At 46.9% G+C, this 24,332-nt stretch overlaps 1 protein-coding gene across 2 annotated transcripts; it reads left to right on the forward strand.

Moving 5' to 3' along the window:
• Nucleotides 1–17,903: 17,903 nt before the first annotated feature.
• On the forward strand, nucleotides 17,904–24,131 carry A4GNT (alpha-1,4-N-acetylglucosaminyltransferase). 2 transcript variants are annotated; one of them, XM_015871293.2, is made up of 4 exons: nucleotides 17,904–18,103; nucleotides 20,390–20,592; nucleotides 21,541–21,990; nucleotides 22,945–24,131. In XM_015871293.2, the coding sequence occupies exons 2-4, from the start codon at nucleotides 20,488–20,490 to the stop codon at nucleotides 23,554–23,556; spliced, it is 1,167 nt and encodes a 388-aa protein (XP_015726779.1). In that variant the 5' UTR covers nucleotides 17,904–18,103; nucleotides 20,390–20,487; the 3' UTR covers nucleotides 23,557–24,131. The 2 variants fall into 2 exon arrangements, with proteins under 2 accessions (XP_015726779.1, XP_015726777.1); XM_015871291.2 differs by lacking the exon at nucleotides 17,904–18,103 and having other exon boundaries at nucleotides 20,039–20,592.
• Nucleotides 24,132–24,332: the final 201 nt, after the last annotated feature.

Below are 24,332 nucleotides of genomic sequence, written 5' to 3' on the forward strand. Positions count from 1 at the left end.
TTCTTCTCAGGCCTGTCTGTAAAACCCTGTTCCAAGGGAAACGGCTGCACAGCAGCCCCCAGCTGTCAGTGGGTGCCCCTTCCCCATGGGGACAGTCCCTGCAGCACTTCTGACAGACACACAGCACCTGACAGACAGAGGGACAGCTCCCCTGTCCCTACCAGCACTGAACTGATCCTCCATCAGCACATTGCTCATATCACGTTTGCTGTTCAGCCTGACCTGCAGCCCTCCCAGCCTCACAACAAGTGTCCCCTTCCACAGCCCCACCACCACACACACACACACACTCCAGGATGGGGTTAGGATACCCCAGTCCTGCTTGGAGTGGATTTACAAAGGCCTGCTGTGCCTCTTCCCCTTTCCTCTCTCATTTCCATCACCCCTCACCATTAAATCCTCATAAGCTAAGACCCTTCCCTAACTCATCACCTGCCCCTAGCATTGCTCACATCTCCCAGAACTGCCCCTCCCTTATAGGAGCCCTTCCCAATTAGCTGCAGCTTGGGAGCCAGTTTAACCACATTAACCTTGAGCTCCAGTTCCTTCTGTGTAGGTTTCTGCTGCCTCCTTGTTCAGAGGCTGCCCTTAAGGCAGAAGGCAATACCTCAACATTATGGGTTGCCAGACATATTTCTGGTTATGAAAGCAGGTTGTGCCCAAACCTTTCTTGCAGGGGTATCAGCTGTAGCTCTATGGATGGAGCTCTCCAGGTGTGCTTTGGCCATGCTCAGGTGTCACCTTGATCTTTCCCTTTTACAGTAACTGATCCAGCAGTAAAACCATTTTCTCACACCTACTGCTAAAGCATCTCTGCAGAGACTCTTTGGAGACAGCATCTTCCATGAAGGCTGTGCCCAATCCAATGCAATATCCTCCATTCACCAGAGGTGTTTCACAGCTGGTCAGTGTAACGAGTATTACTCTTCTCCTTGGTTGATCGTTGATTGGGTGCTCACCATGTCCTGAGTTTGAAGGTTTGCTGCTGGCTCCAGCTAGGTGTTCCTCCTGGTTTGGTGCTCCCTGTATAGCAAGAGGTTAAAAATGCTTCATGCAGTAGGGGCAGCTGTGGGATGTGTACTATGCTGAATGAAGATGAGCTCAGTCTGCTCAGCATGGCTGAGTAACAACTGACAGCCTCAAGTGAGCTTCACCCTTTGATTATGCTCAAAATCAGAGTGAAAACTCTTCAAGATAATCTCTCTGCACAAGTCCCACTCTCCTGCTCCCCAGGGATGGGCGGAAAGGGTAGAAGAAATCAGCAAAGAGGTTCTCCAAATGCATAGGATGAGTTCGTGGGGGCAGCCTGGGGAGCTCAGTGTCACCCTGGCCTCCTGGAGCTGCAGAGCCCAAGGGGATGCCCAGATGCCATTCCATCCTGCCCATGGTGGTGATGGATGTGGGAGCCCTGGGGTAACAGCTGGGCTTACATTGCTCTGAGAAGGCACCGCCTGGATGTTCCTATTCCTTTTTTTGTGCTTTCCATCATTTTTTCACGGGTTTAATCTGCTTCTCCCCCTTTGGAGGCTGTCTGCAGCGCACGTTGCCCACACTCACCACTGCTCCCATGGATTGCCATACAATGCAGTGTCCTGCTTGCCTTCAGACAACCCACTTTAGCCCAGGAGAAAAGCTTTAAGTGACCGTTTGGGGATTGCATCTGAAACAACAAAAACTCGTTGTTATGCAAGAGTGCCACAAGTGCTTCTAGAATTAGCAGCTCCTCCAGGTTGCCCTGTTCATTTTGAAATGCGCCACTTCAAATCCCTTCAAGGGCTTGATTTGGGAAGTAAATGGGATTCGGAGCAGGTGAAACATTAAGTAATTACAAATTATTGGAACACTTCATGTTATGAAAGCCCTTCAAATAATTTTAAATTACTTTGTACTAATTGTGATCAGTGCTCCATTCATTTCCAAAGCCCTCTTCAAACGGCAAGTCGTGGTATATTTTAGGAGTTGGAACCCAGTCCTTGGCTTTAAAAAAATATGATATACTTGTGGGATAACGTGCTTCTGAAAAAGATCTGAAAAATGTACTTACCCGTTGCATTTCACAGGTACTTCCATATTGCCTGGAGCGAGATAGCAAAACCAAGTCAAGGCTGAGGCACGCAGAGGTAATTCCTCAATCACAGAGCTTGGGAATGATTCAAAACATGAAAGGCAGGGATAGAGGGGAGAGGTTTGAAACAAAGGGGAGGTGTTTTCAAACTGAAAGAGGGGAGATTTAGATTGGATAGAAAGAAGTTTTTTACAATAAGGGCAGTGAGGCACAGGTTGCCCAGAGAGGTGGTGGGTGCCCCATCCCCAGGACATTCAAGATCAAGCCCGGGGGGCTCTGAGCACCTGATGGAGCTGTAGTCCATGATCATTACAGAGGTGTAGGACTTGATGACCTTTAAAAGTCTATTCCAACTCAAATGACTCTATGATTCTATGATAAGACCAGACAACCACTATCTTTGAGGTCCCTTCCAACCCAAGCCATTCTGTGATTCTACAACCTGGCAAACACAGAAGCACAAGACAGGAGGGTGGAAGAGCTCAGGTGCACGCTTCTGCCCAGGCACCCTTCTTCCAAGCCCTCCAAGCCAGCCAGAGAAACTTCCTTACCCTGAACCAGCACAAAGAGACAGGTGCAGATTCACTTTCCATTCTGCCCTGTGTAAGCCTTGCCTCTGGGAGCTGCTCTGGGCTCCCCACGCACCTCAGGAAATGGGACTTGTGGGGAGACACACATTCCTAAGCCCCTGATTTTGTCCCTAAAGGGGCAGCAGTGGTGCGGTCCACATGTTGAAGGTCCGATGGTCAGAAAGCACAAGCAAACACTTCGTGGCATTAACTCAGGCAGCAGCATTTTCACCTCTCAGCATTTCTCCACTTTCTGATGTGTTTCATATGATGCAGCATCAAATGCATTACTTGTCTCCTGCCAATCCAGCAGAACCTCCGCCAGAGCAAGAAAGCATCTCTTTGTATCCATGGGAAGTGTTGTGGGAATGGGGGGGAGCTGCACATCCTGGAAGTGTCAGCAGGATGATGCCAGGCCAGATGAGGTGACACAGGGAGAAGCAGGATGGGAGGAGAGAGCAAACATCATTGCACTGAACCAAATGGGGAGACAGCGAGAGATAAATAAGGGATAAACAAAGAAATAGCAAGAGAAGGAGTGGAACCAAAATGCAGTAGCAGTGTTTCAGAGAGGAGCAGATGGATGGGCAGGGAGCAACTACACATACACCATCCAATTGCCTCTAATAGCTGCCTTCACAAATAGCAACACATACTCCTCCCAATTAACATCATTTGCAGCCCTGCTGTGAGTCAAAGAGAGCAAACTTCATTTTTACTCTCTCCTCAGTGCCTGCAGCAGGAAAGCCATTGCAGGGAGTGTTAGGCAGGTCGGTTCCTCAACCCCACGAGGGTGAAACCTCTCCACTCCTCCTGCAGCTTCCAATAGATGGCAGGAGTTTAGTTATCTCAGAGACATCATCTGCACCCCCAGCATTCACCTATTGAAGTAGGTCAAGGCACAGAGGGCAAGGAGAGAGCTCGCCAACAGAAAACAGGCTGGAAGCGGGGAGAAAAAAAAAAAGAGCCCAGCATCAGAAAACGGTCTAATTTACTAATTACAATAACAATAAAACGTGGTCATTAAGAATGCAATTAAGGCAGCAAACGAACAACTGCTCCGACTGCTATCGGTACCAGCGTTTACAAGGCCTGAGTTCTTGAAAGCCGTGAAAACGAATAGCTCAGGATGCCATAAATTTTATACTGCTCCCATAGCAAACCTGCACACAGCATACCAGAAAATGTATATTTCATTACCACTCGGCAGCCTCGGCTCCTGTGCAGACTACAGGCATTCTTTTCTGTGTAATTTTATAATGCGCACACAACTCAAAACCTCTTTGTAAAAGGAACATAAAAATGATGCATGTGCATATTAAGGACTCGTATTTATCAGTCTCAAATGTAAGTTCACGTACATGCTTAATGCTACCATAAATCAACAGCTCTCTCCATTAAACCCTATATGCAACCTTGTTATCGAGAACAGCTATTTATGAACACTACAGCAAGTAATCCAACCATCATTTGAAAAAATATTTGCTTAAAATATCTCCTCTCTGAATGAATTACTCGAAGGATACATCAGGAAAGGCGAATGAAAACAAAACCCACCAATTAGAAATGTGCTGGGACTTGAGATGGTGCTGGGAGCAGGCAGCATTGATTTCACGTGCGGTAAATCAGCACCATGCTCCTCCAGTGGATGTTGGGCTCTTTGAAGTTGTTCCATGAAGTCTGGGCAAAAAAAAGCAAAGCACTGCGTCGAAGGCAGTGTTGATGAGAAGATTGGGTTCCCAACCAGAATAAGAAATAACTTTGCTTCTCTCCGGTTTGATAGGTTTCTTCTTTTTGTTTTAAGGTGTGAAAAAGCGTGATCTGTTCCTTCTTCGCGGGGTGAAGCATGGGCAGCGCACTGCCTTCCCTTTGCCACTGGGCCTATCTCCCAGCCCAACATGGGCTGAGGAGGGCTCCAGCCATGACGAGAAGCAGAACCACATCTTTTTTCCATCCCTGCCCCAGGTCAGGGCTGAGATCTAGGGCCTGTGCCGAGGTGAAGAACAGCTCCCCACCACCCCATCCCCTTGCCGATATTCTGTGGCTGTGTGGCTACTGGCTCATTAGTATTGAAATGGGTTTGCACAACGTTCACTCGCAATTTAAGCTCCAACAAGCTTCCTATTTAGACCCTGCAATGCTATGAATTTATGCCCAGCTGAAACCTGTTACAATGCTGCTGCATAGACATGCAATTTCATAGAGAGATAAGATATAGATCTGCTGTACTCTGGCGATTCTCTTTCAGAAGTGCTCCTTGTCAGGTCATAATTTGATATTCTTTTACCATTTCTACTGGGGGGGAACAACCCTTTAATTTAGGGGAAAAAAACCACATTTTCACCCTTTTGTTCAGTAATGACACAAATAGTAAAATGTTCAGATTACATCAGGGAATGGAAAAGCCCCATGGAGAAAAGACACTGACAAAAGCTTCATTTTCCAGGTAAAATTGCATGAGGCTTGGGGCATTGCATACTCTTAGCAATGTTTTTTCCCCCCGCCTTTCATCCCCATGCATCCCTTTGAATGTTAATAGATTTTGCACGGAGATGTTTAAAAGGACTGCAGAGAAATGAGGCTTTATCCACTTCCAGAAATCTCAAAGCAATTTACAACTGTGAATAATATACAAGTAGTTTGGCGAGAGCAGGGGCCAGCAACTCGGATGCTGACTCTGGTTGCAGTTTGCATCCTGCTATAAAATCACTTTTAATCAGGATGCTTTCAGTAATACATATCATATAGATGTTTTATTTTCCTAAAGCCACATGATATTTTTCACTCCTACTTCAATAATCATCAGAGAAAAAAAGAAGAGGATGTTCCAGAAGATGATGTCCTCCCCAGGACTGTGCAGGAGGATGGCATGGGCTGGGATTTAAGCAGTGCTGGCCATGTGTTGTATATCAGCATGCCATGAGGACAGGATCTGTGATCCTTTTAAAGCCAGAAATGGACTGTGCAGAAGGAGATGGGGCTTTTCATTGGAGTCAAGGGAAAACTATGTGCTTGTTGTAAGGCTGGGAGTCACAGAGTGCTCCCCATGCGGAATGCCAATGGTTGGACAGGACAATCCTGAAGGTCTTTTCTAACCTCGGTGTTCTATGATTCAATGAACCCTGAGAACAAAGACAATGCTGGGTTTGCAGAGGGGATAGTGAGAAAGATTAACATACACCCTGTGAAACCCAAACCCATTGGTAAAGGCCTGGGGTCTGCTTGCCTTGCAGCAGCAAAGTCCTTTATGTGGGGTCACTTATGCCTTGCCATGGGGCAGACTACCAGATTTCACTTCCCAGCCACATCTTTTCCAAGTATTTTCTGCATCCCAGGATGTCCAGTGGGACACCAAGCAGAGCAGCGAGAACTCATTGACCCCTTCCCATGACCACTGCATAGGTTTGGGTTCCAAGTGCAGCAATTCTGACTCACCCAGAGACATCTTGCTCCTTTGTCAGACTCTTAGACAGGATCACTCCAGCTCTGAGTCCAATCCCCTTCCTCCAACACAAGATCTGTCTCTAACCAGGCATCCTGTGACCATGGAGCTGTCGACATGCCCATAGAGATACATCCACCTACTGAGCTTGGACCCACAGTGCCCACAGCTCTGTGCTGCATACAGCCTCTTCTTCTCCACCTACAGCTCCTGATTTAAACCTTATCAATGCTGCTAAACTTCTTAATGTATATCAATTGGGTAAAGTTCACAAACAAAGCAGGGATCGATCGGTGGAATAATAAAGTATTGATCATGTTGAGGCGAACCGATGAACCTTCAAATCAATGATGAACACAGATCACATTCCCGGAGCACTTTCAGTTACTGCTAACTCAGTGGCATGCACCCTGGGTGTCAGGTGGGGAAGGAGAGCCATTTTATATCTCCATGCTTTGCAAAACACTGCAGCAAGGGTGTTTTCTTAAGGACCAAGCTCTTTCCATTTGTCATCACTCTTTTAGCCCATATCTAGCTGGATTTTCTCTCTTAAATATTAACAAGGAAACATGCTTCATTGCAAATGCCCGCACAGTGTGTGAGTATTTGCCTACCTCTACCAGGAGTTCCTTTGCCAATGCACTTGGGGGCTGCATATATGATTTCTTTTATCAAAGCCAAGTTCCCTGCTTGCAGCTGAAATTTTGCTTCTGAGACCCCAAGAAAAGAGAAGCGCCAGTATCAGTGCTGCTTTTGATTGCTCTATATTGACTGCACCAGTATTAATAGGCATAAGGACAACTGTGCATCAGCAGGACTCAGATGCCCTGAAGATGGGAAGGAGGAGAAGGTATCTGACCACAACTGTCTGTAACTGGGGCTTCAGGGCTCCATCTGAGCTCTTCTGCTCTCATTGTGGGTACAGCGGGACTGGGGCTATGGATGCACAGAACTGCTCCCAAATACATGAAACTGCACAAATACCACCAGCAGCAGCTCAGCACTGGGGATTTTATGCCTCATGCTCCCTGTGCATTCTAATATGCTGGTATACAGACATCAGGGGGCAGGTTGACCCCAGCTGACATCTCACCCCCCACATTTCAGCTCCCTCTGGGCTTCTCTCTGCCCTCTGGCTCTCTATGAAAATGGTGAGCAATTTTGTTTTCAAACCTAAGAGAAGAAAGCTGCCCCCCTGCCTGGTCCAGACAGGGCTGCAATATCAAATTGTTCTTTTCAGAAGAGCATTTACTGTTTCCAAAGGTTTAAGAGAGCAGGAGGTAGCTCATTCTGTTATTCACTTGGACTCGGAGCTGTTAGACACAGATCTTAATGGATAGTATTGATTGAAAGAAACAAAGCAGCAGTTTTCTTTCTTTCTATCAAGGGATTTCTAGGCTAAGATGAGGAGAGTTTGCTGGCTTACACTCGTAACAACAAAATAGCATATTACAGGATCCCCAGCAGTCTCTAAGGATAGCACAGTGGTGAGAGAAAGAAATGTGCAAGGTGTTAATGGGATAACAAATTAATAGAGAATAGGATTAGTGAGGGACACAGGCTGCTACCAGGGCTCCCAAGGTCTCTGGTGTGAGATTTAATCTGTTGCTGGCACGCTGTTGGATGGGCACAGCGGGAGCCCACCTGGCTCCTGGTGCCATTGGGATCCCCAGTGGCAGCTGGGACACCAAGTCATTGTGAGCAGCCAAAATACAATTTTAGGGGAAATCAGTGTCTGCATTACCTGGAAAGCCAGTGCAATTCTCTTCTGTAGCACATGAGAACTGTGATGAAGCAGCAGGCTTGGAAACAGCTTTAAAATCATTACCCAACTCTGTCGTTGTGTGCAATTTTCCCATCCATCTGCCAGTCATTTTGTAAGGTCAAGAGCAAGGACATGCAAGCCTAGGGACCTGAAGCTCAGTGCTGCATCGAGTTCTGCCCCACTGTTCCCACTGGCAGATGGTTCTGGTCTCCTGGGCTTCCTGCAAGGAGCATTCCCACCAGGACCATTATCAGCCACCCCATCCTCCATCATGGCTGTCGTTGTCACCTTCCTCAGCAAAAGACTTTGAGTCCCACCTGCAGGGGTGTAAGGGTGGCTAATACAAAGATGTTAACAAAAATGGTGATAGTCAAAGGTTATTAGCAGAGGAAAACTCACCAATGTTGATGCCTTAACCAGAAAGCTAAGGCAGTCACCACAGGGGAGCAATCTCCAAGAGATGCTGCCTCAGTGGTGGTCAGCCCTTAAATGAGGTCTTAGAGGAGGTGGAGTCGAGTTCCACCCCTTCCAGGAGCACAACTGGATTACTCTCACCTGTGCTCCCGCAGCTGACCCAACACTCGCCTCAGCTGATTAATCAGAGGTTCAGGCTGTGATTTCCCATACAAGGGGTCTGCATGCACTTGTCAGTAAGAAGAGGGATGGGTGCCAGGATGGGGCCTCCCTTAGCTGGTAAGAATGGCACATATTTCCATGGGCCATGAAGGTTGCCCAAGCTTTAGTGGTCTAACTGCTCCCCAGCCCCCTTTGGCAACGATTCTTGGTTGTAAGATCATGCTGTGCAATACTTCATCCTATGAAGCAGCACCTCCTTGACAATATTCCATCTGTGCCTGACTTTGATAAGTCACTCTGATTTTTTTTTTATTTAAGGGCCCCCTGTCTTTCCTAGATCATGTTAACAAGACATCCATAGAAAAGGGTGGCCCTGGGGGTCTTCATTAGTTCCTTCTAGATTTATGTGCCCTTCCAGCTTTATACAGTCTTTGGGGCATGGTTACTCAACGATGGGGTCACAGTTACTTTCCAAGGGTCAAGGCTTTGATCTTCTTATTTATAGGTGGATGTCATGGGAGTTATAAAACTATGTTTAGACATAGAAAGGCCCTCACATGGAATTTGCTGGCAACTGGAGGGATGCCTGTACAGCAACATTCAGGATCTATGTAGTGCTCCAGGAATAACAAGGGGCTGTAGGACGGAGCTCCAAAGGCTGGTCCGACAGAAAAACATGCAGAAGCTGGAGAGCAGATGCTCACAGACTTGCACTGCTCAAGACCGTGGAATCAGGGCATCCAGGGAGAGGAACCCAACTCCCATGCAGCTGTAGGCATTAAGAACCTGCAAGAGCACACTCCCCATGGCCTATATGCAGATTGTCAAGAGTAGAATGATCTGAACATAGCACGACCTGCACTGTTAAGCACTGGGCTACAGAGCACACTGCAAAGATAAAGATAACTTTCATTCCCTTTTCACTGCTTTATTTCCCAGTACAGGCAGTTTAGCACTGCTCATTTCATTCCTATTTTCATACCCAGTTGCAAGAGTGCTCTCCCTGAGCCAATCTCTGCAGGGCATCTCCAGCCCTGTCCTTCCTTTCAGATGCTCTCACTGCTGCTCTCAGTTAGCAATGGCAATGCTACCACCTTCAGGATCCCTCTGCACCTTTTCTCTCCCATCAAGGAAAGAAAAGCTCACATACCACAGGCAGCTCTCAAGACCACGATGAACCCAAATTACAATGGTCAGATCACCAGAGAAAGCCCCCATCAAATGCCCAGCTGGGAGAAATAATCATACCTGTATTCAAATAAATACACCTTGATTTACACCACTGGGTATACACTAATTTGGAGCAGCATTTCTTTGAAACAACACCCTTTGCCAAGCTTGGTATTTATAAATCCCCCTGAAAATGTCTTTAAATTGACAGGATTGTTCTAAGTTTGAGGAATAATGAGCAGATTGAGGCTCTTTTTTTCCTCCAAAGACTTCAAGAAAACTGAGAATTTTATCCTGAGTTAGATCTCTGCTGCAGCACAGGTGGAAGCACATGCCTTCCCATTTGAGAATGTGAATCTCATCAGAGATGACGTGTGGGGACAAAGCAGGCAAAAGCATTTCTTTGTCTCTCTCTCTCTGATATCTCATTTGACATTAACAGCTGCATTTCGACACGCCTGTGAGTAGGATACAAGACGAGGTAGCTGGAATCGAGGTGTTAATGTTTTATGCAAACACATTCTCTGCTGCTTCCCAAGGTCTCAAAAGATGATCAAGATTTATTAGGATTAAGGGCTCATTTCAGCCGAATTGATCAGATGGCATTTGGGTGTAATTTAAACTAAAATTACAGGGAAGGGATAAGCAGATTTTATTCCTATATAAAATTGTCTTCTCATCTCTCTACTATGCATGCATACGTACCCATTCACACTTATCCTAAGCAACTCTGTGTATTTCCATTTTATTTTCTGTAATTCTGGGAAAGGTGATTTAGAACAGACCTGAAGTGATGCCTTCTTTCTTAGCTGACTTGACGCAGCATGCTTCCTTCCCATGTCACACACCCGTTCCCATCCCAAGACATGGAGGCTGTGGTCCGGAGCCACATTGCCTGAGCCATGTGGGGACTGATATAACTCCTGTCATCATCATCATTTCACAGTTGCATTCGCTGATATTTCTTGAAGTACGTACTGAAATGTGTCCAGACTCTGCAAACTGGTGCTGGAAGAAAAGAGAGATGTTTTTTAATGGAGCAACATTGCCATCTCATGGTGTAGGAGCATCCCTACAAAGTCTGCAGTGATGCTCCCGGCCCAGCGCTCAAGGTCGTGAGCCCCAAATGCTCTCAAGTTAAAATGTAAGGAGATCTGAATAAATCAGCAAGCCCCACTGCCCTGCAACCAGCCTTGGGCCTGGGGGGCCTCTATCAGGATTGGCGTCATGATGGAGCTTTCAGATGCCCACCAGCAGCCTCACACCAACCCCACAGCTGTCCCCATGCCAGCCCCTGCACTCACTGCTTTGGGTCCTTCTGTTAACTCCCATTTTCTCAAGCTTCGCTAATAATTTCCCATGTGGCACCATATCAAATGCTTTACTGAAGTCCAGATAGATTAGATCTACTGCATTTCCTTTGTCTGGAAAATCAGTTATCTTATCAAAGGAAGATGTCAGCATGGTCTGGCACAAACTGCCTTTAGTAAACCTATGTTGCACTTTATCTCATTTTTCTCAGTGCCTTTAATTAATGTTTCCTTCAGATTTTGTCCAACGATCTCAAGTATAACTAAAAATGGGTTAACACTTCCATAGCTGGCAAGCTCATGTTCTAAATTTTCATTATCTTCCTTTACTTTTCTCATAAATCCATTTGTTTTTGAGGGTTCAATCAGTGCTTCCTGACTCGCAAGGCTCATTTGAAATCACTGTTTTCCCCTCTGTACAGTAGGCACCATTTGCCTCCATGCAGGAGGGAGAATTCCCTGACCCCTCAGGCTTTATCTCAATGCACCCCAGTGTCCAGCTGCCATTGCCAATATGAATGCTTTAATTCCCTTCCTCTTATTTCAGGCAATGTCTGCCCCTGCACCCCAGTCAATGTCAGTTTAAAACTGTGTGATCTGGGGGAAAATGATTACTGTTCACCTTAGCTCTGCTTTCATAGAACGAAGTCCATACTTTTATGTATAATGCTCTTTTTTTAATCATTCCCCCTCATTACCTGCACATGGCCACACCCAGTCACCTACACAGTAGGAAGGCTATGTCTCATTTTGCTGACCTCCTGGTTTTGTCTGTCCCTCTCATCTCTCCATCACTCTCCCTACCAAGGAGATTAGGAGCTTATCTCAGCACCTCATATCAGCACCAGGTTTCTCAGAGCTTAAACAAAAGGTGTAAATTGAGCCAGCTCTCAGCTCATCAAGACAAAGCTACTTTTTAGGGGGCAAACTTGCTATTAAAACCAATTCTAAAGCCAAGTCCTCTATCCTGTCACAGCTCTTGTGAAATTGTGCTATGGCTGATGGTATGGGTAAGTGAAACTGATGACCTCATGGAAAGCCTGTAAAAGTGGGTTGAGATTGGGATTATTGGTCAGAAAATGCTCTGGGACAAGCAGGAGCATTAGAGAATGTGCCAAACCCAAAGAGAGCTGGGACATGACTTTCATGATCTCAGACTGTGGCTGCAGCTTCTCCAGGGCTTTCCAGTTACTAATACCCACGTGTGTAACATCAAGAAAGGAGGTGGCATGAATTTCTCTCAGTCTTCCCCAGGATTTCCTTGCCTGTTGCTATTCTGATACAGTGTTAGCCTTCCTCTAGGCAGATAGGTGGATTATCTCAAGAGGAAACCTAATTCCATGAAGGTGACAATCCGTAACAACCAGAAAGATCAATGTGATGGAAAGGCATTACAAAAAGGAGGTATAACAATGAAGGGACCAGTGTGATAGAAAGATGCTACAAGGGAAGAGAAAAAGATCGCTCACCCATTTCCAAAGGTTCTCAGGGGAAGATCCACAGAGAAGGAGAGAAAGAAGGAAAGAAAGAAGGAACGAAGGAAAGAAGGACAGAAAAAGAGAGAAAGAAAGAGAGAAAAAGGAAAATGCAACATTCCCAGCAGTCTGCTAGTTAGGCTCTGGCAGATGCTCAACCAAATGTTGTATTTTGGCATGGTGGGATCCCATCTTTTTTTGAATCCATGCTATTGGACTCGTGTCAAAATATGCTGACAGCGCATATTGTACAGAATGCTGTGGAAGCTCTTTGGATGGCAGCACCATATGGGTCACATGAAAAGGGAGGTCAGGTTGGAGCCTGGCACTTGCTAATTCACAATGGAGAACCAAACAACTCGGGTGAAGAGGTATTTGTAACTTCATCCATAAACCCTGCTATGATGGCAGAGGAGAGCAGTCCATGCTAGGACTTTTATTGGAGAGCCTCCCGGGCAGCTCTGCAGTCCCTTCTGCCTTATTTTCCAGTCCCCAGGCTGTCTGCTAGCTGGAGGAAAGCCATCTATCACGGCTGTTGTGCTCTATCCACTAGCTATCTAGATTTAGCTTGCGAGTGCATAATTTATGGTCAGTTGGTTCATCTTTGCTCTTTGCCAATGCGCAGCATATTATGGACTAGCATTTAAGGATAAAAACCTGCAGTTCTGAAGTTGCTCAGGGCAGTGGGAGCCCCACCTCCAAAGTACACATCATAGGCACAAGTGAAAGAGGCACACTTGGGCAAACAGGCACTGATAAGGGCTTTATGGAGGAGCTCTGGGGCTTGGGAGCAAAGAGCCCCGGCATCCTCCTTTATAATCAATGGATCAGAAAGTCATTCTGCTGAGATTTGTTTTGCTTTCTTTCCTCCGTACAAAGGATAAAGCAGGCAGAAAGTGTGAGGCTGTTGTTAGACACAGCATTCCATGCAATCAAGAGAAATCTCAGGGAGAAACGTGAGTCATGCTTTACCTGAAAAAAAAAAACAACATAAAAATCCTTGTATTTATATACAACCTCATAATGGCTCTATTTCTGTTATGATTGCTGCTGCTGTTCTGCTTATTACCTTTCTCACTTAAAACAACCACAAAAAAACCAACACCCAGCCCTGTAGCAATGACTACAGAAGTATTATTCTTCAGATGGTTCCTGCGCTGGAGGCAGTAAGTAGTTACAATCACTCAGAACATAATAGAGAAATTCATTCCAATAATAATAATAACAACATCTATTATTTTTGAAATACGGATCTGATGAATTCATGAATATAGAAAGCTCTTGGTGCTGGCTGTCCATAAAATGGTAATAAAGTCAAGCTGAGAGGCTCCTGCCGCAGGCTGCCAGCACTCCTGTTCCAGATGTGCATCTGTCACTGCTGCTGTGCAGCCGGTGGGATCTGACCTCAGACAGCAGTGATGGAAGGGCCATGCCTGCTTGTGCTGGGTGCAGCTGGCTCTGCCTTCTAGTGTTACACAGGGGGTGGCATCAGGGCACTGAGTGGCAACACCAGGCAGACCTTCCTGCTTAAGCCACAGAGCTAGGAGAGCACTCATGAATGCTTTGCACCAGAACAAGCATTCAGAGAATGGCTTAGTGATCCAGAGAGTGGTTTCTTAGAGGAGCAGTGTTTGGAGTTTTCCAGTTTCCCAGCATTTCTGGGGGCTGGGAGTGCTGTGAGGTCCAGTAGAGTCATGCTTGCAACACAGGGACCTGTGGGTTTGCTCTATATCTCCTCACTTGGGTGCAGGAGAGGAGCTGGAGGGCTCTGCTTTGTGGGACCTTGCCTTGTAGGGACTGAGAGGCTGGCACAGTCTGGATCTTGGTAGCTGAAATACAATCTATAGCAGATAATTTTCCCACAAACTCTAATGGTGTTTGCTTTCCAAACACAAGCACAAAAAGCCTCTGTGATGTAGAGGTAGATGTAGGAGCCCCTCACTAACCAGACTGTTCCCCTCTGTTTGGTACTAACAGCATTAAGCCTTCAGGTGACAAACCTTTGGTTTTTTGTGGTTTTGAGATTGATTTTTAAAAGGCTGCCCAATACAGCAAACACTCCAAACCCTATCAGCACTTCGGGAAACCAAATGATAATGTATAAATTAATATTGCAAAGGTTGACTAAATTAAAGCAGAGGAAGGCTATAGTAATGTAGTGGCATTTGCATGGAGTGATGCTATCTGGAGCTGAGCAGCTGCAAAAAGCTTAAAGTAAAATCAGGTATCTCTTATTGCAGATATGGTGGCTGTCCTTTCAGTTGTTACTCTTGTTTTCTCCCTAAAGCTGTATGGACATTACAGAAGTTAGAAATACAAACACGAGAACTCTTAAGCACAAATGTATTGTATTACAATTGCTCATAGTCAGGCACAGTGCAGCTCCTTGCATCCCCTTCTCTACTTGTTGTCTCCCAGGGTTAGTCCCCATGGCATTACCTTCCTCTGAACCAACTGAATTTGCTCTTCACCAAGAAAAAGACATTTATATATATATATATATAGTAGGATAACTAAGAAAACATTATTCTGTAGCTTATGTTTCTCAAAAGGAGGGAATGATTTTCCTACCATGTTTCTCCCCATGGTTGTGAACATTCAGCCTGGTCTTCTGGAGGTCCTGCTCCAGAACAAGCACTGGAAGGAAGGAAGAGTTTGGCCCCCTTTTTGAGGCCCTTTTGTGGCCACAGCTGGACATTGCATCCAGTTGCGGACACCTCAGTTGAGAAACACATTGGAAAACCAGAGTGGGTGCAGTGGAGGGCCCCTAGGCTTAGATGGCTAAGGAGGATGGGCAAGGAGAAATCAACACAGAATACATGAGTACATGAGATGATGGGGGTCTAGTTGCTGTCTATCCACAGAATGAGGACCACCTGACTTTTATCCTTCATAACCTCCTGAGATGGGCTACACCTGGGCTGGAATTTTCTAGAAAGCTCTTTGGAGACAATTTGGTAAACAGTAGCATATGCTGGTTCATTTTACAGCATCTAAGAAGGGAGATATGGGAAGCATGAACAGCTGATAAGCCCCAGGGAGCTCAACTAAGCCCCATGTTTGGCAGTGATCGTAGGCATGGAGCTGAACAGCCCTTTGGTGAGGCTTAGTAAACGAGCTATTACTTTATTTAATAACCTGCTCTGGGCAATGCAGAGTGTATGGAAATGCTCTAGTGTTTTAAGGGCTCTAGAGGAATACTGAAGCCCTTAGGCTGGAGCGTGGGTGATTTTCTTAGGACTGCTGTCTGAAATATTGTTCAGGAGAGCAATCCCCACAAGATCTCTGCTGTGGAGAAGATGGTGACGTGGGAAGGTTCCAGAACAAAAAGCTGGGCTGCTTGCTTTAGTTGAGCACCATCCCTGCTGCAAAGCATATGCCACCAAGCCCTTGGGGATGCATGGGATCTGGACCAACTTCTGCCTGCAGATCCTTGTTTTTCAGTGCTCTCCACACAGGGAAGCAAAAACCATACTCCTCTAGAAGGCAATGCAGAACAGAACCAGGGTTTGGCCCCTGCCTGTGTTTAGTATTTCACCTGTTTGTTGCTATCAGGGCCCCAACTCACATGCCAGGTTGATGGGACACAGGTGAGATCAGCATAGTGGTGTCTGACCCACGGCAACCCAGAGCAGGAGAACAGAGTCCCATTGAGATGCTGGTATCCATGTGGGAGCATCTTTGCCTCCATTCATACAGCATAATGCTAGGTGTTAGGATGAGTCCAACCACTAAAAGCAGTTTTCTGGAGTAAAGATGCTTTTCGTACCAGATGGCATCTCTGCCCCTGCATTTATGCATCAGCTCATACTGTAAAATCAGCACAACAGGAAGGGATGGATGGACACATTCATCCCTGGAAGAGCACACAGCCTGTATACACCATCCTATTCCCTTGCAGGATACACTGCAAGAGATGGACCTGACTGAAGTGTTTGCCAAAGGAGAGGGTTCCTGGGGAGAGCTGAGGTGTGTCGGGCACAGGGGCTCCTCCTACGTCATTCCCAGGGACTTCTTTGTGAGCCGAGCCCTCCCGCATGCTCTCCTGGGTGCTATCTGCTGATTAAGCCCAGGATATCTTGCCAGCTTTCCATGGAACTGTTTGCTCTGCACGGCTGCGGCAGCATTCATGTTTCCACGTCCCTGGCAGCTGCCTGCAGCAGGCTGTTTGCACGCAGGAGTGCAAACACAGCCAGGGGAGGCTGGGCTCTTTGCATCTAGCGAGAGGCACACCCTGGCCTCCTCAGTGGAGGGTTGCAGAAGGCAAGCTGGCCTCTTGCTGCCTTGTGACCCCACAGATGGCAGAGGTGTTCAGCTGAGCACTTCTCAGTAGTTTCTTAGCACTAGGGGCTTGCTGATGGTAGAGAAAAGTGGTTTTCTGGATGGCAGATGTGTGGGTTTGCCTCTATGACAATATGACAATATTTCAACCCTTTTGGGGGAAGGACCTTGGATTGATCATCCCAAATCCTACTGCACCATGTGCAAGGCACCCTGAGCATCCTGCCCTGCTAGTAAGTCTGCCCTGAAGCTACAGCTTCATCAAAAATTGAAGGAGAAGAGGGAAAAGGAGCAAGTAGGAGGGATGGTGCAGAAGGGATCTGCCTTAAGGGTTCTATTAGACTTTGTGGTTCCATCTCTCTTATAAATCCTGCTGACCCGGGACAAGATAGCTGTTAAGAGCCAAGTCACTGCTGCACTCCTCCCAGAGGGTTTTCTGAGGTCTCTGATGTTATTTGTTAAATACAGCCATGCTCAGTGCAAACTAGCTATGTGCATTTAGAATCATAGACTATCCCAAGTTGGAAAGAACCCATAAAGACCAAGTCCAGCTCTTAAAAGCAATGCACTGCAATGCAATTTAAAAGCAGTGCATTAAGCAACATCGAGCTCCACGGCCTTTTTCTCAGGGTTTGAGGTGACCATAGTTTGGCTGACCCTCCACATTTCCACCACAAGTTAACATGCAGCAAGTCCAGCCCTACGGGTGTGGGGCTACTGGTGAAGCACTACTTGGATTCATAGGATCACAGGACAGTTTGATCATAGAATTACAGGAACTTTACAGACATTCCATTTCCAACCCCTGCTGTGGTTTGGCTGTCCCCCACCAGATCAGGCTGCCCAGGGCTCCAAACAGCCTGGCATGGATTAAGCAGACCCAACCTGTGCTGGCACAGAGCTCAGGACACAGCATGCTATTTGGGATGTATTTGTGAAGGGCACTGTTGTGAGCACTTCCAAGCAAGGAAATAGCATTGCATGCTACTCTGGGAAAGCTCTTCTTCATTACAGGGCAAAGACCTAAACTACAATGCAAAGTATCTTCCATAAGGGCAGTTCTGGATACAAAGAGAAGAAAAGCTTAATAAGCTGTAAGCCACCACCTTCCTTCCAGGCAATTGGGAATAAAGCAGCGATACACAGGGTGCAGGCAGTCAGGGTTTTGGAGTCTGCTTGGCTCTAAATCCTGTGCCTGGCGACCCCAGCAGGGCGCTGCCTGCTGCTGTGTGCCTGTGCCTCTGAGATCAGCCCCAGCTCCTTACTCAGTGTTATCTCAGAATCCAAGAATGCAAACACCAGAATAGGTAGCTATGAGGCTGCTCCGAGCCCTGGCACAGGAGAAGATAGAGGAGAGGTAGTGCAGCTCCTCCGGCACCTTCCTGCCTGCTCCAGCTTGGTTCTGCTTCCCAGAAGACCGAGTGCTTTGCTGGGTTATTCCAGCCAAAAGGTGAGTTTTGTTTTATCTATAAATATGCCAGGTTGGGGAATCGGAAAGAGGGAAAAGTGATGTGGGAGGAAGAGCCTTTGCTTGTGTGCACTGCTGGAAGCTGGAACATCTGCATTAATTAGTCCACAATGAATATGGTACGTTCTTCTATAGGACTTCCATTCGACACAGGTTTCCACATATGCCTGGTGTTAAATCAAGAGGGGAGCTGCCTTTGAAGTGCATGCACGTGCACTGACTTGATTGCAGCTGCAATTTGCTCTAGCAGCTTCTGCAAAGACACAGGAGTGCAAGCCCAAGCGATGCCATGAGTGCACCAGAACTGAATAGCACACAGTTATTCCCCACTCGGAGGAATAAAGACAGCCACCTTGGGAGCAAAACCCACTGGCTTTTAGAGGAAACCCCAAAATCCCACTGCACCCTCCTGCTGCTCATGTCCTGTGGGCATGGCAGAGGAGTTATCGCACAGCTGGAGCCGTGCTGTAGCTCCTAATCTCACTTGTAGTCTCCCACCCATTTTCATCCCACACTTGAAATGCTGCAATTGCCTGGAGAAAAGAAATATCTTTACAAGAAGGGCCATCAAGGCAGCGTGCCGTCTGCTGCAGCCGAAAAGCAGCCCACTCAGCAGGGTAATCTATTCAATGGCTGGGATTTATTTTTAACGCACGGCTCTGCAGTCCTTTTAACTTGAGCGGAGAAGTGAACATTTTGATAACAGCAGCCTCCAGGTCAAATGTGATGAGAATTCTAACTCGCCACAGAGTGGCTTTTGGAAAACCAACCAAGCAAAACAATTTCCCAGAATGAGATGATGAAGATTGGCGTCGCTCCGCACAATGTTGTACACGGAGCTGATAGCTGTTGGAGGGGCTACTTATTCTCCCTCCACAATTTGCAAATCAAATGCCTTCTGGACTGTTTTAAATCTGAACTACTATTGCTTCCATGGCTGTGCTGGGCTCCTCGTTCAGATATGAGATGTCGGATCTCAAGGCCAACCATTAATGGGAAGGTCTGGGTGGTCCCATTTCTCATCAAAAGCAAAGCCAGCAGACTGGCATTGAGATTTTTAACACTGCAAAAGATGGGAGGGAGCACCAGTCTCCAGACTGCATGGAAACAGACTGACAAGCCTCATGCGTGGTTTGGGTCAAAGCTTTGATTTGGAGGGGAAAGTAATAGGAAGAAGAGTTTGAAAGTCTGGCCAAGCTGAGGTTGATGAGAGAGCTGCTAAACTTCTCCTGTTTTATATTCGAGTGACTGGAAATAAGTCAAAGCCCATCTGAGAGAGGCAGGAGGGGAATGTGGAAGGCAATTCAGCGTAGCAGCGCCTCCAGCTTTATCAGCAGGCTCAGGAACACGTCGTTTCCGAACCTTTGTGTTTGCTCTCCGCTCCCTGTCTTCCGTCCACATTCCCTATCTGCAGAGAGGCCCTGGAAGTGGGGGCTGGTCTCCTCTGCAGAGCACCCGTGCAAGGAGGGAAAGTCGGGAAAAGAAAGGAAAAACAGTCATTAAAGGAAAAGCAGCTTCTCCTCCCCTGAAGGCTGCAAACTTGCTGGCCTTGGCCAGAAGATTATCCCTACAGCCATGCTGGTGATTGCAGCACTGCACTGCTTCACCTGTGCTGCTGCAGGAACCTGGGGCATAGGAAAAAAAAACACAACCCTTCTATTTTCTATGCATTGGCAATGGGAAACAGCCAAATTTGCTATGCAGTGTGGAAAGCCGTACTGATGGGAGCAGCCATTGTTTTAATATTTAATTTGATGAGATGTAGCTCTGAAAAATGGAGCAAGAGCTGCCACAGCTTCAAGCTCAATGCTTCCAGGGGAATTTCCATGGGGTTCTCTACACTGTGGACTTATCTATATTCCAGCTGGGTGACATGGTAATGCGTCTTATTAACTAACTGAGCACACAGTCTCATTTCCTCCCATTCCTTTTAATTTATCAGTCTTCAAATACATTCAGGAGATGGCTTGGATGCTGAGTTGTCATTCAATGTAGCTTCCTTCCTTCAGACCCTGGCTCCAGGGTGACAGCTGGTCCCTGCAGAGCGGATATGGCTGTTCCCATGCAACCTGATGTCATCTCAGGAGGGATTTCCCTACACTGTGAGCCTGTAGATGCAGTTCAGCAACGGCTTGATCCTGCCTCTCACCAGCCAGAGCTCCCTGGTGCTGTATGGGCTTGTGCTGCAGTGAGACAAGGATTGAGGAGCTGGGCCATGCTGATGCAGGCTGGAGATGTCCAAAACCTGTCCATTCTTTGTCCTTTTAGGTGGCTCCCGTTGGCCTCACACCAACTCTCGGACTGAGAAAGTAAAGCTTTCACTTTTTCTTTGCGCATCCGTCTGCTGCCTTCAGAAGTCTCCTTGCATGATCCAGACAGTTTGGGTATCTTCCTCCAGGAGCTGGGCTTCCAGGAGGCCTGATGGCCAACGAACAAGCTGGAAATGTGGATTTATCAGAACTATAATCCAGGTACCTTCTTGCTTTTTAGCTTGCACAAAGCCATGTGCTTTCTATCCTCCATCTGCCTTCTGCTGGTCCCTCCATCCCTGTGGAACCTGAGTCCCTCACAGCCTTTGGGATAAAAGCTGAGATGTGAGCAGGTTGGGAGAAAGACTTTGTTTCCTATGTGCTCATGTTCCTTCTGGCTGAGACATCCAAAACTGTAATCACGGTCTTCCCATTGCTGCCACTCATAGTCCCCTGAGATACTCAACTCCACCACAACTTGGGATCTGGTTCTCACATGCCAAGGACATCTACTCATGAGCAAGCACGTGTTGCCATGATGTTCCAAAGCTTGAGAACCATTCACTACACTAGCCTACCCTAGGAGTGGTACCAAAGTCTCATCCTATCTTTCACTGGGTCTTTTCAAACTCAACAACAGCATAGCTGTGCCACAAAATGTAGGCATGTGTCCCTTTTTCAGGACCTCTCCAGGTCCCCATTTTCTGCTTGGGGGTGAGGAGTTGAGGCTACACAGCTCTTTATCCCTCTGCACTTGGAGCTTTCATGCCAGGTTTGTCCTGGGGAAAGGTGTGAGTATAACCTTGTTGCCTTCATGCTATGGGGGAAGGCGTGAGCATCACCATTATAGAATCATTAAGGTTGGAAAAGACCACTGAGGTCACCAGGAGCAAAAGCCAACCCACCCCCACCATGCTCACTGATGAGATCTGTCCCTCAGTGCCACATCTCCACGGTTCCAGAACACCTCCAGGAACAGTGATTCCACCACTTCATGTAAAGGGGGAAAGGCATGAGTATCACTATGCTGCCTTCCTCCTAAGAGTAAAGGCATGATCATGCTACCTTTATGCTACACTTTCCAAAGCAAGTCCAACCACTCCTAGTCCTGCTAACATGGTGATCATATATATATGATGTATATTGTTGCTTTTCCCTGTCTCTCCTTAGCATATATGTCTGAGGCATCACTTCAAAGCCCAAAGGAAAACAAGAATGTTGAAGAAAATCCACATTTGCCTCTGCTTCTTCTTTGTCTCCGGCATTTTATACGAGATCTCCTTGCTATCTGGCTGCTTCTTCTCCTGTATGCCTATGCCCAAGCAATTCCTGACACCTGAGCAGGTCCTCAACCTGGGCAGAAGCATCATCTTCCTGGAGACGACAGAGCGCCTGGAACCACCACCACTGGTGTCCTGTTCCGTGGAGTCTGCTGCCAGAATCTACCAGGACCGGCCCATCATCCTCTTCATGAAGGGGCTGACAAATGACACCGTGTTGGACTCAAACTCCAGCTACACGGCCTTCTCGCTTTTATCTTCTATGAAGAATGTCTTCCTTTTCCCTCTCCAGATGGAAACCATCTTCCAGGAGACCCCTCTTCTGCAGTGGTACAATGAGGTAAGGTTCGTAATGAGGGTGAAGTAGGAAAATGTTGAAATGATAGTGGGAAAACTCTAAAGAAGGCTTGAAACGAAGGGAGGAGCACAGGCTTGGCAATGAGAAATCAGCCACCTCCATTGTTCTGGTTCAGAATGTGTTTATTTTTGCCATGTTTTGCAATGTATTCATCTATCCGTTTGCTGAACATAATATCAGCATTTTCCCACTATCTGGAGAATCAGATTTTTGGCAAACAGAGCGTTGGTAAAAATAGATTGCACATGTGTTTTGATAAAACAGCGCTTAATAATCTTGCTCAACAGAAGCTAGTCTGCCCGAGTCCTCTCAGCGCTTATTAAGGCTGCCACACACTGATACAAGCCCATGGGAGATTAGATGTGAGAGAGATTTCAATTTCTGTAACCGCAACGTCCATACCCAAGGTGAGATCTCACTAGCTCCACCTTGAAAACAAGCTCCTGGCAAACCACTTGCAATAAGCTTTTGTCAGGTTTGTTTGGCTCCATCTCCCTGCAGGACAAGTGATGAAGCTGGATTACCTTCAAACTCTTCCTTTTCCCTAGGAAGAAATAGCTCCCCAAACTAATAAAGTCGATGGGAACCCACAGGCCTGTTTGGAAGATCTGAGAGTGATAAGGAAGGGAACATTTCAAGTGGTTTCAGCTTCAGTAATGTAGCAAGCAATGATTCATGGCGTCATTGGTTTAACAGTGTGAGTTTCAAAAGAACACGAAGCAAAATGTTCCAGTGTTCACACATAAATGAAGCATTGATCTGCACTGCACTATTACACCTTTCTTTCCAATAAAAGTCAATTGCTGGAGGAAGGAAAGGCAATCAGTGACATTTGAAGGCACATGGACTGGTAGTGTAGGGGTGTTTTATGGTGCAGTTCATGTCCTGATTGGTGATCACTCTCCAAGCATCACTGTCTTGCCTTTCTGATTACAGGTAGACCCCGAGGAAGAGAAGAACTGGGTCCATGTCAGCTCTGATGCCAGCAGACTGGCGCTCATTTGGAAGTATGGGGGCATCTACATGGACACTGATGTCATCTCCATCCGGCCCATCCCCGAGGGAAGCTTCCTGGCAGCACAGAAGTCAAGGTTCTCCAGCAACGGGATCTTTGGTTTCCCTGCCCATCACAAATTTATTTGGGACTGCATGGAGAATTTTGTTCTCAAGTACAATGGAAACATCTGGGGGAACCAGGGGCCCTTTTTAATGACAAGGATGCTTAAAGCCATCTGCAATCTCACAGATTTCGAAGGCGTTGAGGACCACAGCTGTCAGAACATCTCCTTTCTAAACCCACAGCGTTTCTACCCCATCCCCTACCCAGCCTGGAGCCGCTATTACGATGTATGGGACAAAGTCCCTGACTTCAACCACTCCTACGCTCTACACCTGTGGAACTTCATGAACCGCAACCGGAAAGCTGTGGTTCCTGGGAGCAACTCTCTGGCTGAAAAGCTGTACAAAACCTACTGCCCCAGCACGTATGAGGACCTGATCCAAAACGCAGAGCTGAGCGTCTTCGCAAGCTATGAGGACTCTGTGTGATGTGTAGGAAGAAGGAAGGAGTGATTCTTCCACACTGTCCCCACTGACGTCAGCAGCTGGCTTTGCAGTTGAGAGACCTTTGCATAACTACTCTCCGTGCTCCTTTAGGATGCTAAGGAGCATATGCATTGGATGCAGCCTGCCCAGACATTATAACAACACTTTTGCAAGAGAGGTTTAGGAAATCTGGTTTTATTTCTTCAGAGGTGCTCATGAACCAAACCTTAATGAGTCAAAGGGACTTGTGGACCTTTCTACCGAGCTTTGTGAAAGGAGGTGTTCATAAAAAGACCTTCTGCCTTCCTAGGATGGATTTCAGATGCACCTCTGGATAGAACTGGCAGCTACACATCAGACAAGTTGCCAACACGGTGGGCCTTGGGGTGGGCTGAGGCCTCCAAGCAGGTGGAATGCACGTGTATGGCAGGGGATGGATGACAGTAACTGCTAATGAAGAGTAGCCCAAACTACTGTCTTCTCATTAATCTGAGCTTTTCTCACAGGAATTCTATACCCTCTATTTTCAAGAGGGACATATCACTGCAAGTTAAAATAAAATGGATAGTAAACCACCACACCTCCGAGCTTGCTTTCCCCTGGAAAAGGATTCCCCTTTTTGACATATGTGCACTCCCACACATCTTCTTCGGCTTCTTCATCCCATCTGGCCCCATACATCTTGCCCCAGCACCAAAAACTCACCCCAGCCTCTCTGAGCTGCTTCTATACTGCCCCATTCTTGAGGCCATCCAGAGGGGAACAGAATAAGGGAGACA

The sequence above is a fragment of the Coturnix japonica genome, chromosome 9 (genome assembly GCF_001577835.2).
Source record: "Coturnix japonica isolate 7356 chromosome 9, Coturnix japonica 2.1, whole genome shotgun sequence".
Classification (NCBI taxonomy): Eukaryota; Metazoa; Chordata; class Aves; order Galliformes; family Phasianidae; genus Coturnix; species Coturnix japonica.

What these genes read in the sequence shown, in the direction of transcription:
- A4GNT (XM_015871291.2), top strand. Translation starts at nt 20,356, where the DNA reads ATGTCCAAAACCTGTCCATTCTTTGTCCTTTTAGGTGGCTCCCGTTGG. An exon ending in TTATCAGAACTATAATCCAG is followed by an intron (nt 20,593 to 21,540) that starts GTACCTTCTTGC and finishes GTCTCTCCTTAG; the next exon opens with CATATATGTCTGAGGCATCA. An exon ending in TTCTGCAGTGGTACAATGAG is followed by an intron (nt 21,991 to 22,944) that starts GTAAGGTTCGTA and finishes TTCTGATTACAG; the next exon opens with GTAGACCCCGAGGAAGAGAA.